This window comes from Fusarium mangiferae (assembly GCF_900044065.1).
Source record: "Fusarium mangiferae strain MRC7560 genome assembly, contig: FMAN_scaffold027, whole genome shotgun sequence".
Classification (NCBI taxonomy): Eukaryota; Fungi; Ascomycota; class Sordariomycetes; order Hypocreales; family Nectriaceae; genus Fusarium; species Fusarium mangiferae.
Window position 1 is genome coordinate 62106 of NW_024573947.1, and position 16913 is coordinate 79018.

At 45.9% G+C, this 16913-nt stretch overlaps 6 protein-coding genes across 6 annotated transcripts in view; 3 read left to right on the top strand and 3 right to left on the bottom strand.

Annotated features, from left to right (window-relative positions):
* The window catches only part of FMAN_14106 (uncharacterized protein), a gene marked incomplete at both ends in the record, with an annotated part of 2401 nt that extends 2007 nt beyond the window's left edge, over positions 1 to 394 (top strand). The window contains one exon of the mRNA XM_041826021.1: positions 48 to 394. Coding sequence (XP_041691344.1) covers positions 48 to 394 — 347 coding nt within the window. The remainder of the gene's footprint in view (positions 1 to 47) is intronic.
* Positions 395 to 524: 130 nt separating this feature from the next.
* Positions 525 to 3551, top strand: FMAN_14107 (uncharacterized protein; the record flags this gene model as incomplete). Its single annotated transcript, XM_041826023.1, has 2 exons — positions 525 to 3061; positions 3143 to 3551. The coding sequence occupies 2 exons, from the start codon at positions 525 to 527 to the stop codon at positions 3549 to 3551; spliced, it is 2946 nt and encodes a 981-aa protein (XP_041691345.1).
* A 2570-nt stretch (positions 3552 to 6121) lies between these two features.
* On the top strand, positions 6122 to 7512 carry FMAN_14108 (uncharacterized protein; the record flags this gene model as incomplete). The annotated part of the gene is made up of 2 exons (XM_041826024.1): positions 6122 to 6181; positions 6226 to 7512. 2 exons carry the CDS (start codon positions 6122 to 6124, stop codon positions 7510 to 7512), a joined length of 1347 nt encoding a protein of 448 aa, XP_041691346.1.
* A 1012-nt stretch (positions 7513 to 8524) lies between these two features.
* On the bottom strand, positions 8525 to 9418 carry FMAN_14109 (uncharacterized protein; the record flags this gene model as incomplete). The annotated part of the gene is made up of 1 exon (XM_041826025.1): positions 8525 to 9418. One exon carries the CDS (start codon positions 9416 to 9418, stop codon positions 8525 to 8527), a length of 894 nt encoding a protein of 297 aa, XP_041691347.1.
* Positions 9419 to 12120: 2702 nt separating this feature from the next.
* Positions 12121 to 13380, bottom strand: FMAN_14110 (uncharacterized protein; the record flags this gene model as incomplete). Its single annotated transcript, XM_041826026.1, has 2 exons — positions 12121 to 12800; positions 12858 to 13380. The coding sequence occupies 2 exons, from the start codon at positions 13378 to 13380 to the stop codon at positions 12121 to 12123; spliced, it is 1203 nt and encodes a 400-aa protein (XP_041691348.1).
* A 1043-nt stretch (positions 13381 to 14423) lies between these two features.
* FMAN_14111 (uncharacterized protein) lies at positions 14424 to 15596 on the bottom strand (the record flags this gene model as incomplete). Its single annotated transcript, XM_041826027.1, has 1 exon — positions 14424 to 15596. One exon carries the CDS (start codon positions 15594 to 15596, stop codon positions 14424 to 14426), a length of 1173 nt encoding a protein of 390 aa, XP_041691349.1.
* Positions 15597 to 16913: the final 1317 nt, after the last annotated feature.

Genomic DNA, 16913 nt, shown 5'->3' on the forward strand with positions numbered 1-16913 from the left:
ACTGGCGGCCATGAACAGCTTTGAAGACAAACTACACGGCATTCTAGACTTCTCCCATATACGCAGCGACCGGCTGTACATTGATGTGGGTAAAGAGACCTGCCCAATGCCTGATGACGTTCCATCACCTGAACCTCAGACATACCTCTGGCGGCGCTGTTGCATCCGTCACCACCTCAGTCAGCTCTATGACGGGAATATTCCCAAGTCCGGCCAAAACTTTTACCATGAGTCAATGCTTCGAGATACTGGCGCTATGACTACGTTGACGCCTACTCAAGTATTCTTGCTCAAAACGCGCCGCGTTTCGTCTTTTGGACCAATCAGAGCCTTCAGATTTCTACACCCATTTGGGGGCTCAGAACGGGGCGCGTTTTTGTCTATCGATGTTTAGCTGCAACTCAAAACGCGTCGCGTTTTCCGTCCCAGTGTCCCGTGCCACCCTTGTAGAAGCGAATTGGCCTCTGGCTCATCTGCATTCTCCTTTCCAGCTAGTGATTCTATATCAACTGTGGTTAAGAACGATGCCAGAGAACGAGTATTCTACTTACACAAGGCTTTACAGCCAACTTTCGTCAGAAAAACTCGCCAAGCTTGATCGACTTGGCTTACACCTTAACTCGCCCGAGCCTGCTATTATCTGTAAGCAATGTGGCTACGCTATAACGGCAGATAAGGATCGCGTAGCTCGACATCTCGGGGAAATCCACAACGTCGATAAAGTAGCCCGCAGGGGATTGAATAAGTTGATTCGTTCCTTGAATCTCCCGGACCCGAAGAGTCTTCGCTCGCGACCTGATGATAGCGCACCTCATCCTTACCTGAAAAGTCTGACGGGTGCAAGCTCTTGCAGGCATTGCGGTCTGCGATCAGTCAGCCATGATGTTCTTCAATCACACCTCAGACACACGCACCCAGCGGAAATAGAGCTTGCTAGAAAATCAGGACGGCATTGGTTACGAGACCACATTAAGACAGGGCTAACCCTCCAGAGTTGGACGGCTCAGGGCGTCCATAAGTCTTGGACCGTCGAAATCGAAGGTGCCCAGACATCTGAAAGGCAGTTGAACGCCAATATTCTGCTACAGGAGACGCCAGATGCTATCAAAGACTTTGCTCAGCAGCTCCTTTCCGAAGAACAGGAAAGATTGGAGTCACGACTGAGTAGGAAAGATTTGGTGCAAGACACTACAGAGGCGAACTTAATGACTAATTGGATGCGCCGTACTGGGTGGGAACGCCTGCTCAAAAACGCCCGTCGCGATATCCTCGTAGCCATGTCAGATTTACCCATATTGACTGGTCGGCCGCTTCGCCTCGAAATGCACGCAGGGGAGTCACTTTTGAGCTCAGTCGCAGTTGAGCAGCGGTTAGCGTCGATTATGGGTGCGACTGATCGTCTATTTGATCGATGTGGCAATACTATACGAAGCACTGATGTCTGCGTGCGTAGATGGCTCCGGGGTAGATTGCCCGACCGTCCGTATAAAGCGCCCTTCGAACTTGTCTCCAAATCCAGCTCTGAGCGTGTATATCGGAAGGAGTTGAAGCGCTGCTTGTGTTTCTGGCTTCGATTACTCCAGTTCCCACCCAGGACGGTCAAGGTTATCCTAGGCCAAAGCTTAAGGAGAAGCCAACGTCAAGAGTTGACGCGACTTTGGGAGGACCCTGCCTGGAGTGTAAATCAAGATACGTTATTGACTGATGCATCTCTACCTTGCGACGAATCTGTATCAGACGAAAGTAGTGATGAAGACCAAGACGAAGATGAGGGTCAAGGGAGCGAGGATGACTGTACTGAATGGTCTAGGGAGGAAAGCCTCGATTACTCCGACGGCTATTCATCCACAAGAAATTCTCCGACACCACATACAACTACTGCAGCGGATCCTGCTGCCGACCTTGTCCTACGTCTCGCTTACTACATGACAACTGAAGATTTTGCGGACGGAAGATCAAGTTCCACCATGCTCGTCTTCTTCAGCGCCGTTCGGGGACTCTCTGACCCAGACGGGGAACAATATCTCCGCCCGCATAGATTCACGCCCATCTTATCAAGACTGATTTACTGCATACGGCTAGTTTTTATCGAGGCAATACTGCCGCAGCTCGAGCATCCCTATGTAAATATTGCATCTCGTCCACGGCACGGCCAGCTACAAATATTGAACGCCGCTCGTCGAGAAAAAATGTGCGATGGGACAATGTCATCGATGGGAGAGTTCTTCAGTCTCCTGGATTATGGTCGTGCCTTGCGCCGATCTGAAGGACCAGTGTACCACTTCTACTGGAGTGAAGATGGTCAGACGCTTTCTTGGGATGGTCAGACTTGCCTAACGATGACTCAGTTCCGGAGTCTTGCACATGAGGCACTGTCGCAAGCTTCAGCCCACTGTAAGCGATTGATGTACGACTGGGATCCTGACTATCTGGACCTTGCGGAAGTTCGGGATCGCTTGTCAAATACAACTAATGGCTACTCTTTCGTATCCGATCCGGCCAACAAGTTAGAAGATGCTTATTTAGAACTCTTTATGAGGGCTTGTATCTCTCCTGCCGACGGTTTGCTTCAGAAGCGAGGGAAGGATCAAAGCTCATGGGATGTAAAAGCAGCACGAGCATATCTCAGCGCACACGACGATCTGCTACGATGCCTCACGGCTCTATTTCAGCTCGATTGGGGCCACGCATGCCGTATTTCTGAGCTACTAACGCTAGAATGCTACAATACGGCCTCGAGGCTGAGGGGTATTTGCGTCTATGGAGCGAAGCTTTGCGCCATTACAAGAAGCCACAAAGCCCGTCTTACTACAAACAACGAGTTCCAGGTAGCACGATTCTTCTCTCCAGCTGTTTCTAGACTGGTTTATCAATATCTAGTCTACATTCAGCCCACCGCCCATGCGCTCTTGCGTAAGTGTTTTCATGCCACTCCTCGCGGCGTGTTACTCTTCACTCCTCTTCACAGACAGGCAACTTGGACCACAAAAACATTCACCGATGAGCTACGTCGTCTAAGCAGATCAGTGCCAGGAATATCATTCCAGATAGGAGCACAACTGTATCGACAGATATCTATAGCCATCACGGAACGGCATGTGCGCCMGGCTGCACCTTTCAACCGCTCTGATGATACTTCCAGTACTGCTGGTGAAGATATAGCGTTCGTGTGGCAAAGCGGCCATAGACCTCTACAGAGACACACTACTTATGGTCTTGACGGCGCGTTTCCGGACCAGCTACAGCCAGCATTGTTGAAGATCTACGCCAAGCTCTCTGCTGAGTGGCAGGCATTCTTACGAATAGATGAACAGCCAAATCTTAACTCTACTACGCCAAACGTTTCTAGTCATGGCAATGATAGCAACGACCACGTTTATGGCACTGAGAATATCGAACCGCTCTCTGGTCGAAAACGGCCCAATATTGGAATAAATCAGGCGGGAACAGCACACTTGCAAAAAAAAAGAAAGGCCGGACCGGATACCCAGGAAAACCATAGCTATAGCGTTGGAAGTGCAGCCCTCGATGAGACTACAATACCCATGTAATGGAGGACACCGACGACTACCAAACCGTTGATGATTATTCGGCCTCTACAACACGATCGCGGGACCCATCAGACACTAGTTCAGATCAAAACTTTCTTAGTATTGGGCCATTTGCCTATCTCGAAGAGTGGAGCCTGGCAATTTGCAAAGAATGTAGAACCGCGGTCCTAGCAGGAGAGATATGCAGTCACTTGTGTAACCGCACACATTTACGGTGCTTCACAAACGATAAGCGACGCGAGATAATGTCCCAGATATTCAACATTCCAGGTATATTGAAGAACCAAGAGGACTTGAGGGAGTTTCAACCCCCAGGTCCCAACACCGGGGTAATACCATTCCTTGAACCTCCGAAGAAGGATGGACTTGCTTGCAATGGTTGCTTATTTGTTACGCGACAGCTAAAAGAGATGCAAAGTCATTGCCAAAGTAATCATGGCTGGGTTAATAGTCGTAAGCGTGGTCGACAGACAAGGGTTATGAAAGAACAGGAATACAATATCATGTGGAAAACTGGAGTGTGGTGTCAGCGTTTTTTCCAATCGCGTCTTGGAAGCAGTTGGTTCCAGGTGCGCCAAGCAATTAATTATTAATGTCAAGCCATGTAGGAAGAATAGTATGGTTTTTCTTCTGTAGGTTACTTTGTTTGAACTGGTATAGGTTGCCATTTATCCTTGATCAGCCAATAAAGTACAATATCTTATTCAATTTAGCCAAATATGCGAAGTTATCAAGGCAATCTGTCAAGAACCAGGCAGAGTTAGAGCAGTGGGAACCGCCATCACCAACCATAGAACGGATCCTATATATATCACCGCCCAAGGATGATGATAAGGGCTGTAACGAGTGCAGGTATGTAGGATCGACCGACAGACGCATTTCAGAGTTAGGGTTAAGTAGTATCTATTGCTATATTAAAATAAGTATTAAGAATAATAATAAATAATTTAAAGTCTTCAAATAGATAATAGGTTATAATTAGAATTAGGCTCTATATATTTGGATAGTATATAGATTTTGTTTTTCTTTTCTTAGTCTTACAGTCTAAAATCATTTATTATATAGAGGTCGGGCTAAAACGTTATTACTAGCGAACAGTTAGAAATATCCTATAATTAAAGTAGTAGAAGGAAACAGGTATAAGATTAAACGTTCTCTATTAAATGTCCGGATATATACATACATTATATATCAAGTTATCTGATATATGTACTAAAACTATATTTGACAATTGTCCATACCTTTACTGTGACGGCTGGTTCCCAACTGTGGATAACCTAAGCCGTGCTAGGTTTATTGTTGGCAAATGGCGTAGGGCGTGATGCTGAGGGTTGTCGAAGTGTCACGTCTCTTAATGGTAGATTCAATACGTGTTAGGCTTGATCAATGTAGAGAAGTTTTATTGATAGCTGGTGAGCTAAGTTCTATCTACTGTTAAATGAGTGTATATATACTTATGGGATATGTGAGTCGAACGAGGTCGGTTCGACTTTGTTCGTGGTTGTTTATGCAAGTCGAATGGCGTGCGTTCAACTAATACAGGGTAGATAACAGTTGATTGGAGGAAAAGGTGGGGTACACATCCTCACGTGAGTCTGTGTTGGGTCTTAACATTTAGGTAGCGCTTCCACAACGGGCTATTCAACCTATCAGGAATTTGAGGAATTTATCCTACGTAGATATTCATTGGGTATCACTGCATTATAACCTGGATACATCATTGGTTCAACTGTGCCTTCCCCTCCTTACGTTAGGCCGCAATTTCAAACTTGCCTCTTGCACCTTCAATTTTCCTATCATCATTTCTTTTTCTTAGGAGTATCCTAGGCCCTAGATTAGGGGGAGCCCCTAATCACCTGCGACGTTAAGGCACAATAATGAAACGAGAAAGGTCTTGCTCTAGCGACAGCAATGAACAATCAAGTACTCGAGTAAGAGCAAAATCAATCTCAAATCATCCTTGCCCACGATGTTGCGCTATCCCATGGTCGTCAACAATCAGTAGTGGCCAAATGCATGAGTTCAATGTTGCATTCAATAGGTCCCACGAGGCGTTGCAGTCATCTTCCTGTAAGGTTTGTCAGTTGTTCGCATTATTGAAACCGGCAGCTTTAGATAACTTAACGTGCTCTCTGCGAGCAGTCACTTTGACTGCACTTTTCACAACTCGCAAAAAATACCCTCTGCGGCCAGACACGAACCTGCTATTCATTCACTCGGAAACCAATGAGCGAAAGCCTGAGAGGCGAAGGCACATGGGCCATCTCATAGCAGTTGAACCGTTGCGTCAATCATCTCCTTTCCCTGAACCTCAGCGCTTCAAACATGAGAAGATCAATTATTCGTTGATCAAATACTGGATGCACTATTGCAACAACACTCACTCGGAACGTTGCAAGCCAGACAAATTTACTTTACCTGAAAGTTTTAAAGTCATCGACTGCAGGAAACATGAAGATCTAAAACTTATATCTGCACCGGCGGATTGCAAATACGCTGCATTGTCATACGTCTGGGGGAATATAGAAAATCTCGGGCCTGATGATGGCAAGAAATTCCCCCAAGTCGTCATGGACAGTATCAAGGTAGTTCAAGAACTTGACTGTGATTACCTGTGGGTTGATCGACATGTAAGTTTGATAGACACAAAATGACACGAGTTAATAATATGTAGTGCATCAATCAAGATCCGAAAGACCCTGACAAGGGCGAACAGATACAAAGGATGGATGAGATCTATTCTCAAGCATGTTTCACGATAATCGATGCCGCTGGAGTAGACTGTACCTCTGGTTTGGCTGGCGTAAATCTCCCTCGACAATCCGATCCAGTGCAGCGATACGCCCAAGTCAATGGTGTAAACCTCACCTACCTCGGTACGCCTCCCGCAGAAAAGATTCGGTCCAGTCGCTGGGCTTCTCGTGGTTGGACGTATCAGGAAGGTATCCTATCGCACAGAAGAATCTTTTTCACTAATGAGCAAGTCATATTCCAGTGTAATAATATGACTTGTCTCGAATCATTTGATATTCCCATGAGCATTCTGCATCAAATTAAAGCCCCAAATTTAAAGATGAAGCCCATGCTTAGGGATTTTGAGCCTCTTGTTTTGGCCGATAATAATCTTGGGAGTCATTTGATGGAGTTTAGCAAGAGAGACCTTACTTATGATAAAGATTCTCTTAATGCCTTCCTAGGGATACTCAACGTCTACCGCAGAGAGAAGGATTATTTTCACTTTCATGGAAACCCATTTCAGGGAGAGAAAAGGTGTATGATCAATGCTTGGTACCATATCGAACCTGGGACTAGAAAGGCCGATTTTCCCAGTTGGTCTTGGACTGGTTGGAAAGGCGCGATCAAGATGACCAGCTATGAGAATCCGGACCATGACGTTAAATTAGTCACCGAAGCTGAAGGTCCTATCACACTCGACGAATACAAGACGGCGTGCAAGGAGAACCCCCCACAAGAAATAAAACCCGCCATTGAAATGACAGGGAAGATGACTACACTGTCGTTCGAACTCATCAAATGGGGTTCGGAGTCAATCCTTCGCAATAGAGACATCAACGAGCCCACGATTCAAGATGGCCCTTGGGCTATACTTCCGATAACAACGGATATCACATGCTACTCGTTCTTATACCTCGATAATGAAGCGCTGGCCGGGCTTTATCAATTCAAGCTTCCAATCATCGTGCTGGAGTTTGGAACCATATCGCAGGATCACAACCTTATCATACTAGTTTTAAGGGAAAAGGGTGACCACTTCGAACGAGTTGGGTTGATTACCTCACGGGACGCCTTTAAATATGGCAATAAAGAAAAGGACAATCAGCCAAAGCCAACTGTTTATAAGGACAAGGGCAGAGGTTGGATGACCCGGGCACTGATACCTAAGCCCGAAGACCCTATCTGGGAGCAGGAACTCAAGAAGGAAACTATTGTGTTGAAATAGAACGATTAGTACGTAGATGTGAGACGAGAAAAATGCATTCCCAAATTACTCAGGCATATAAGTACCCAGTTAAGCTATATGAGACCGGAATTTCGTGCTGTGGTCTGGAAGTTCTAAGTGCTGGCCCCCCTCCTGGAATAAAGCCAAATCAACTCTATCCCTGGCAATAATCAACCCTACTACGTTTAAAGTGGGTTAATAAAATCAACTCTAGTAGAGTTGATTTGGCCATTAGTTACTCGGGTGAATTAACACGATAAAGTTAAACACGATAAAGCTCGATCTACCGAGATGTTCACGATACGACACCGCAACGGGGCTGCAGGCGGTTTCCGTAATATATTGACTGGGTGCTGGTTAAAATTATTGTTGGCATCCACGAGAATCTCCCCCAGTAGCAGAGCCTCAAGGTTATTCATCGCTTTTTTTCAGGAATTGATTCTTATCGCTAAAATCTTTCAAGTGGGTCGTCGATAATAAATATGAGGCGCCAGGCTGGTAGTCCCCAGGCTTGCCGTTCGGGTGGCCACACAAGCCTTTCAGGCAAAGTTCAAAGAGGCCTGAAAGAAAGAGATAGAGGTAATTGAAGAGATAGGCGACTTGGCAGCGCCGAACTCATGGCTTCGTCGATGAGGATCAAGGAGTCACTAGTAAGCGGTAATGATAGAAAGGGTATTATCTCGAACTTGTAGCTCGTAACCTTAATAAAATACATGTCGATTAAATAGGGTACTAATTCTGATATGACTCCGAATGAATAAGTGTAATGTTCTGCATGTGATTCCAAGCATGATTGCCAATATCGGTTATCATTAAGCCACTTTATAGGAACAAAGGAAGATACAGAAAAGAGCATCGAGACCAGCACAGTCTTGTACCTGGAGCTATTACCAACAAACGATATATCCACCTCTGTGCTTAAGTTACAGCAATTCAGACGAGAAACTTGAATCAGTTTAAGACCTTCGATCGCCCGATGAACAAACAATATAGACAGCTAGAAATTGATCCTTCAATTCAACAATTTTAACCCACCCAGATTCAAAGTCTTCATCTCACTCTGGAGATACTCGACTGCCCGACGCAATGTTTCTTTACCTCCATAACAAGCGCCACACTCAATATGCTGTGCTAAACCGCTCACGGTCGAGAAGTTCTTTGGGGGTTTCCTTGTACTGCTTTCCTTCATCAGGGCCAGTGGGCAACAGAACGATATCTCATTTGGTATACTCCGAACCACTGTTAGGATCGTCTTGGAGTGAACGCTTGACGATAAGTGTTGTTGGAGGGCTTGGTGACCGTATGTGCGGGTACGTCTGGGTGGGCAAAGGGGACATCGTGTAAACCCACTTACAACACCCAGCCGCGGGCTAATTACTCCAGTGAGATCTGAAATATCCATAATATCAGACTTCGAACTTCGCATTGGCGATGGATAGGATTCAAAGAATTCCGTCGACGTAGGAGTCAGCAGTGGACTGCTTGTTGTCGAAGTCTCAGACACGTCGTCCTCCGAAAGCCGCATGCTTGAGCCTTGGTTTGTTATGATCCCTCTTACGTCGTTCTTTATAATGGCGGCATTTAACTGCGTCTTTCCTATCCTTGACGGACAAGTTCCACTTTCCAAGTGATGCAGCTGCGCCGACGGGCAGTCAAATGTTTTCTTGCATTTACTACTTGCTAGACATTTGATGTGGCATAATGGCTGGTGTCGAATCGAGCTTTTGTGCTGTTCCAGTGCAGCCTTGCAGTGGAAGGTCCTTCTGCACATGTTGCATCCTGTCTTCCTTTGGAATTTCTTGTGTGGATGTGCTGGGCTGTCTTCAAGATGCTGTGAAAGACTTTCCTTTGTATTGAAATCACGCTCGCAGTCGCAACATCGAAACTGATTTGGGATGGGCAGCATTTTCGAACATAAGTGTTAAATGGTGCAGGTCTCTCAAGACAACAAAGGAGCAGAACAACATTAACAAGGAGGAAAGATTGATGGGGAATATTATATTCACAAGTTGGGCGGCGGGGTAGACAAAGTCATGATGTCAGTATGATGCGTTGAATAGGATACGATATTTTAGGTTTATCTATCCCTTTGCGTTTACCGTGTTGTAAAACTAGCTTCTACTGTAAGGGTGGTTCATGCACACACTAATGAGACTAAGAAGGTCTAGATTAACAATGTCGATCGAGAGAGTACTAGTAGAAGCTAGTTGGGTAGAGTGAAGTCTGTACGTTCAATTATTTGACACCCTATTGGCTTGGTGAGTCAACTGTTCAGTTAAACGCAATGACACTGGTTCTTAGTGTCGGTATGTCAATCGATAAAAGACAATACGATCTAGACATTACAGTGCTTAGTTGGTACGAGGCACTATTATTATTCAATTGAGCTATATCTACTAATATTTTAGCCTTTATCGTTGGGATCAATGCCTATCCTAGCTGCGAGGCGGATACAGGTCTGAATCCAATGGAAAACACATACAAATCAAAACCGCGCTATATATACCGTGCCGAGGATATGGCGGACGAAGATAGGCCTGGGTATTGATTATCGAAGTGGCAGAGCGAGCTACTCGATGAATTGAGTGAAATTGTCGACGTATATGTCGATGATCCGGATGCGTAACTACTTGAAGAGGATCGGGTAGACAGATTGACGTTGCAGGTCGTGATGGCATTATTAGACCACCGTTTAGCAGCAGGGGAGTATCGCAGCGCCATCATCAGCGGATTAGCGGTGATGGGTATCTGGAAGGATGGTGGTTGGATGGATGTGTTGGATTACATGCCCATATACTCCGCCGTTATCAAGATTGCATGTGCCATGGTTGTGTATCAATCGTACGTGGAGAGACAAGCCGAAGTGGCCCGGTTGAAGCAGATCAAGATGGATGAGCAGCAGCGATAGGACGGTTCGTTAGATGAGAGAGAAGCTCAGGAGGAGGCAGAGGAGGAAGCCACGAGTGCTGTGTTAAGTTAGCATATATAATAACAAGTAGTGAATAAGTAAAGCACTTACTGTAGAATACCAGGCCTGCAACAGGAAAGATAGAGATGACCAGTAATTCCACAATCCGGAGCTCTAGAATTACTGGGTTAGTCGATCCTCTACCCTATATGTAGTGGTTAGACTTACGCATCGGAGCAAGAACAGACGGTATAGATATTAACAATATAGGAAGATATCAGGGTTGAGGTGTGTATGGTAGTGAGTTGACTAATAATAACCAAGGAATAAGGGTGTTTTTCTTTAGTGGCTACGTAAGAGTAGTAAACAGATTAAACTTTATAGATATATAAGCAGTGTCTCTCTTGTTGCTAGGAGTCTTTAAATAACTTTTACGTTCTGTACTTCAATCTGCTATCTATACTGCTAGAAGTAATGGACTGTCTTCTTGATAAAGGCGCTTAACACCATCGCGACCATGTGTAACCGCGCGAGTATATCGCTGTCTAGCTTCAGATCCTCTGTGTTGGTCGAGATAGAAGTACATGCCTTCATCCAAGCGTACTGACTTCATCCAGTCATGGCACGGGGATCATCAAAGCGTTTAGCCTTACAGCCACGCTCCTGTTGCTTCTAGTCCCGACTCTATACTTACTCGAGCTCCATCTACTTGAAACGTTCAGCCCTCACGAAGGGATGCCGGCGGCAAAGGACTGGCCTCGCCGCGTCATAGATCCTGCCTCAGACGCACTCTAGCATCACGACCCTAGGCTTTCCCCATATGTCAGACGGGCGGTTACGTGACAATGTTGGCCTGCTCAACGCATTAGGCCAGGACACAAGGGATCGATCCAACATGATGCCATCCACCTGACATTGCAGTAATGCGACCTCGTTTGCCAAGGCCAGTCGCTAAACAGAAACGGGCCATGTCAGCGGGCTACCAGATATGCCTCGCCAGGCCAGTAGGACGGTCTTTAGTAAACCCAGCCCCAGAGACAAGGCGTTCAATTGGGTATCAGCGTTCTGTTGGCTCTTGCTTTTCGAATTGAAACAAAGTCATCGGTCCTTCTCCTCATCCTTCGCTCTCAACTGCCTAAGCAAGTAACCTCCGGCTTGAGCTGTTGGTGCCATACTTTGCTTTTACCCTGACCAGTATATCCAGGCTAGGCTGATAGAGGTATGCGGGCGGTTGCAAAAGGTTGTTGGTTCAGATGTGTGGTGGATCTAGGCTTTGAAGGAGCACTTTTATTGGCTGAACCCTAGCGAGAGTTTGGGAACGTCAGCCTACTGAAGGTTCATAGCAGGGGTTACGGAACTAGCAACCAACATCTAAATGGCGACCAACAGTGCAAAGTAGACAAGGCAGAGTTGCCTATACTTACCTAAAACTTACATGACAGCTAACTATAGAGAGGCAAGGCAGGTTAGTTTATATGTAACCAGTTATTATAATTTTCTCCTGGCAAAGCTTGAGCCCCTACCTGGTCCCTTACAGGTCAGGGCATCCTAATTACATACCAGCCCTTAGCCCTAACGAAGTCTACTTCAGTTATAGCTAAAGAAAGAAAAGAAGAATAAGATTTAGTTTATTCCGTCTTAAGACTAATAATCTGTATTAATAACCATATACTCTAACTTTAAGTAATGGCTATATAGTTCTAGAGTCCATATATGGCCATTAGCTCCTTAAAGGACACATCTTCCAGAAGTTGCCCAGCACTGAAGCGATGCTCAGGCGAATATGATAGACCCCTCTTCAGTATAGAGAGCACTAGCTGTTGCTCGACAGGACTAGTGTCATATAGTGCACGCTTGATCTTTGCCTCCAGAGTGTGATGGGGATCTGGCTGTCTATTCTGGCTGTACCATGACTCGTCATACTGCCCGCCGCCTTCATAAGAGCCCTTCCAGGATGAAGGAAGAGGACCCAGACTTTTGACCATAAATTCAACGACTGAAGAGTCCGCTGAGCCGTAGAATAGGGGAAAACCGAGGGTTAGCTCGGCAAAGATGCATATATAGCTCCACATGTCGGAAGCAAAGCTCGGATCTATACTGTGGATACGTTCTGGGGCGCAGTAGATGGCGGGCGGCTGGCCTTTGTAATCCACGGAGGTACCAGACTTGACGGCCAGGCCAAAGTCGGCGAGGGTTATGGTCTCCTGTACTACAGTATTGTGTGGGATCATAGGCATAACCAGCTGGCCGTCTTTCCACATGGGTCGGTATGTAGGTATCGGCATTTTCCGGGGGCGCCCAAGATAACTGTATTTAGTAGCTATAGTGGTGTCATTCTCAAAAGGAGCAAGTCCATATAAGACATTGGCGCTGTTAATATCTGCATTGCATAGTTAGCATCCTATAATTAATGCAATAGAGTTGCATGGTAGCATACCTCGATGTATAACTTGACCATCATGCAGCGCCTTGATGGCTTGTAGTAGTTGCTTGGCGGATGACCGCCGAGCAGCAGTAGACATGGAAGAGGCATATGTCCGCAGGCTGGGGCCCAGCAAAGGGAAGACCAGAACCCTATGGTATATCTGAGATACGCCAGGTAGCAGAAATGTATCCTGGTTTATCAAGAGGCGAGATGTGTCCTGAACGGCACTGGCGATCATATTCTGCGCAGCATACTCGCGCTCGCCGGAAGGCCCAGGTGACATAATCTTAAGAGCGACGTTGTCGTTGCTGAGCATGTCATTCGCCATCCAGACGGTTGAGGAGCCGCCATGGCCCAGCTTATGCTCAACACGATACCTGTCAACAAGGACTTCTCCTATACAGACTGGATAATAGAGCCCCTCCTCGTATCGCTCAACCGGCTCGCATGCATCCTCGACCTCGCACTCGTCATCCGAGTCAACAAAGTCGCCCCAGATAGGGTCGCAATTTGGATCATTCTCTCCAGTAGCCATTGTGACTAACGCCGGAATACACCAGGAAAAACTCGAGAAACCGATTGAATAATGCTTAATTTAGGCAGGAAAAGGGAAAGAAGGAAGGAAGGAGAGAGTAGTCTGGTTACTAGAAAGTAGTATATAAAATGCTATTCGTGTTATATAGTATGAACTCTAAGAAAGAATTGCTGTACAGCCTGGTTTACGAATGAAATGAAATAGAGAGGACGTAAATGGAGAGGTTGAATTGTTAATTGTTCTACATGGCCCCACTTAAAGCATGGCCCCTCCTTCTCTTTATGGTCGCAGGTATGGCCGGGCGGTCTAGGTTAGGCGAGTCAATCTAGTGCTGTTGGCTGGCGTTTCCCGTACAGGTAAAGGCAGGTAAGGGTCAAGATAGTGGGATCATATAAGCGCCATAATTTACCAATAGCAGGGGAAGCCTCCCATGTTGCACTAGGTCTCACGCGGAGGTGATGATTAGGTACGTATGAAAAGAAGGCAGAGGGGGAATAACAGAAAGCATAAGGTTCTAATGTAGATGTACAACTTGCAGGTCAGGGCCGCACCAGTTCACGGTGGATACTAAGAACAATTGAAGATCAGCTGATGATGACCACGTCTCGGTGGAGATTCGTGGAGGAACACACGGAAAGAGAAAATGCCACATATATATAAAGGGGCACGGATCTGGGGCAGGGGCTTATGATAATATAGAGATGAGAGGGGAGGGTGTAATGGAGAAGAGAGGGAAAGTGCCTAAGAGAGACGCAATGCTCTGTGAAGGAGAGGTGGATGGGGCCGTTTTTTTTTTTTTGATACTTCAGTAGGGAAACACCACACTCCTCAGCATCTATTCGGTTTGAGATAGTTGTCACGTGTATATATACAGCAGAAGCAAGATATGAGGAACAAAATAATAATTCTAATCCGCTATTTATTTTAAACCTTTCTTTCCTAATTATGTCAAATCCTTACTGAACTCTATACTATCCGGTGTCAATGTCAAATGGCGCTCAGCGGTCTTTGTCTTTGGCGATGAAGACTGTGAATGTTTTCGACTAGGAGACACATTCTCCATACTCCTCTGCGGGATTTGTTGTCTTGTGATATTTCGGCGGTGAGATTTCGTCCCAAGTATCCGGTGACCAGCGTCTTTTTAATGAACGCCCCCTCCTTTCCTCCTCTTCGTCCTGTTCCGAGTGGTACTCTTGGGAATAATCCGATTCTTCCCAACAGACCTCTTCATCTACAATATTATCTCTGGGCCTCTTTGGACTGGGATTCCTACTCCCCGATCGCGCAGGGGTTTTGTCAAACTTCTCATCGATGGCTTTGCTAGTGAATTCTTTTGCCATATGTATATTTGAACCGGATTCCAGATCCTCCAGGTATATTAACTTTCTTTTGCTTCCTCCACTGAGAAAATGACTCTTGGAAAACATGGCCATTGCAAAACGGCAGAGGAGGTATATCTTTTGTATCCCGGATAAAGGCTGCAACTCAAGATTGTGGTATTTTTCTCGGAGTTCGATTTTTGGTGTATTCGTGAGTACGTGAACTACCCACTTGTTTCGCTTTGGCACAATGCAGATTTCTCCATCATCCCATAACTTGTGGAGATCACGACGCATCAGGATGGTGTTTTCAGGACACCGAGTGATGTGAATCTTATCAGGCGCGCTTGTGTACCGCGACATCCTATTCCTCTTCCACCAGCCTTTTTGAGAGTCGGGAATGATATGTGCTGTCTCATACGTGAAAGACGATGCCGTGATTCGACACGTTTCATCACGCGTGGCACAACCATCGCCTTTACTGCGAGCGATGGACGCTTGGCTATATGCATCAGGTAGATCTGATGGACAAACAAAGTGCTCAAATGATGGAACAACGGGATATTGCGGCTCGTCTTTGATGATAAAGTAGTATTGACCAAAAGGGAGAACATCGTCAGGCTGAGCAGAGAGGGCTGGACCGTCTTTACTAGATGAGAGATAGCCATCCCAGCGACAATTGGCGTAGATGGCGCATGCTATGCGTGCAGTTTCATGATGAATGCCTCCAGAGTCTAGACAGGGAAGAGTCAAGAGTGTGTTGTCGCCGTCGGGATAGCCAGGGTGGAGAAACCAGACGATTTTGGACATGTCTGCCATAAGGTCCCAGGATCGAACGGGAGGTTTTAGGACCAGTGCTGGACTGATGATAGGAACTGTCATTGACTCTCGTGGCATTTTGGGCGGTTTATGTTGCTATCGATTGATATGTTTAAGGATAAACAAGAATTGAGATAGCTGCTTTGGTAATGTGGGGATTTGACAGAAGTGGCTTAGTAAATGTTGGCTGAGTGATCAGATCATATGATCCAGTTGTAGCTCCTTACCAGTACGTTAACTTTACAACCTTGACCATAGTTCATAATCAAGAAATGGAAGAATAAAATGCACTACAGAACAGATCCATGTTTCCTAGGCTTATTACCACTTTCTTTTTCAGGCGGAACATTCCCCATATCATTCTATATCCCGTGTTGGAGACGCTTGTCAAAGCCATCGGGTTAGCTAAAATTGACATTTCGAATTTCGCGGTCAGCAGGCTACCCAATTTAGGTCTTAGTGCATTATGTTGTGTCCAACCAGAATTTAGCGATCAGACGCTGACGCCTTTCGATTTTCGCGGTCACTTTACTAACCTAATCAGAATTCAGCAGTCAGTTCAAGAACATATCTTATCAGTCGCGACCTACCATATCCACAATGCCAGGAACGCCCACGAAACGCAGGCGGCCCCGAAAATACGGCACGCTGAAAGATAAGGCTAAGCATGATGTTGTCGCCAAGCGCGCTCGAAGACAGCTTCGGAAGCAAACAACGCACGTCAGTATCAGGTTTCAAGTGACAGAAGCATCGAGTCGTATGAAACGAACCTTTTGGATGACCCTTCAGAGGCAGATAGCTCGTTGATAGGCGCCGAGTCGCCTGTTTCGTCAATTGACGCTATGTATTATTTATTGACTTACGGTCATTATGTCGTAAAGTTCTGTTTGCCAACCTAACACAGTCTGCACCCTGAAAACACAAAAATCATTACTTAGAAAGAGCTGTAGTTCCTTGCCAAAGGCCGCGAAAATAACGTTGAGAAAATCCCTCACAGCTACCCTATCACGATGTCGATTATAAATCTGTAGAAGGCCGTTGTAATGAAGCCCGTTCCTGAATATGTTTGTATAATGCACCAAGACCTTTGTCTTCTTATGGTAGCTTGACATGACTTTCGCGTTTGAACAGTTGATTAGGATTGTCCAGTTGCTCCCGGAGAATCACTAACGTATCGAGAGTAGACTTGATACCCGCCGACATATCTTCAAGGTTGTTAGACACGTCGAAGATTGTGTCCATCTCATCTTCATTTGAATCCTGCGATGGCGATGGGCTAAAAATAATCCTCCCTTGGGCGATCAATGCTGAAAAAAGCATGATGCAGCGAAATGCCCGGTTTGATAATATTTCAACTTCCAGGATAACAGAGTCCACGATACTGCGAGCATCGGG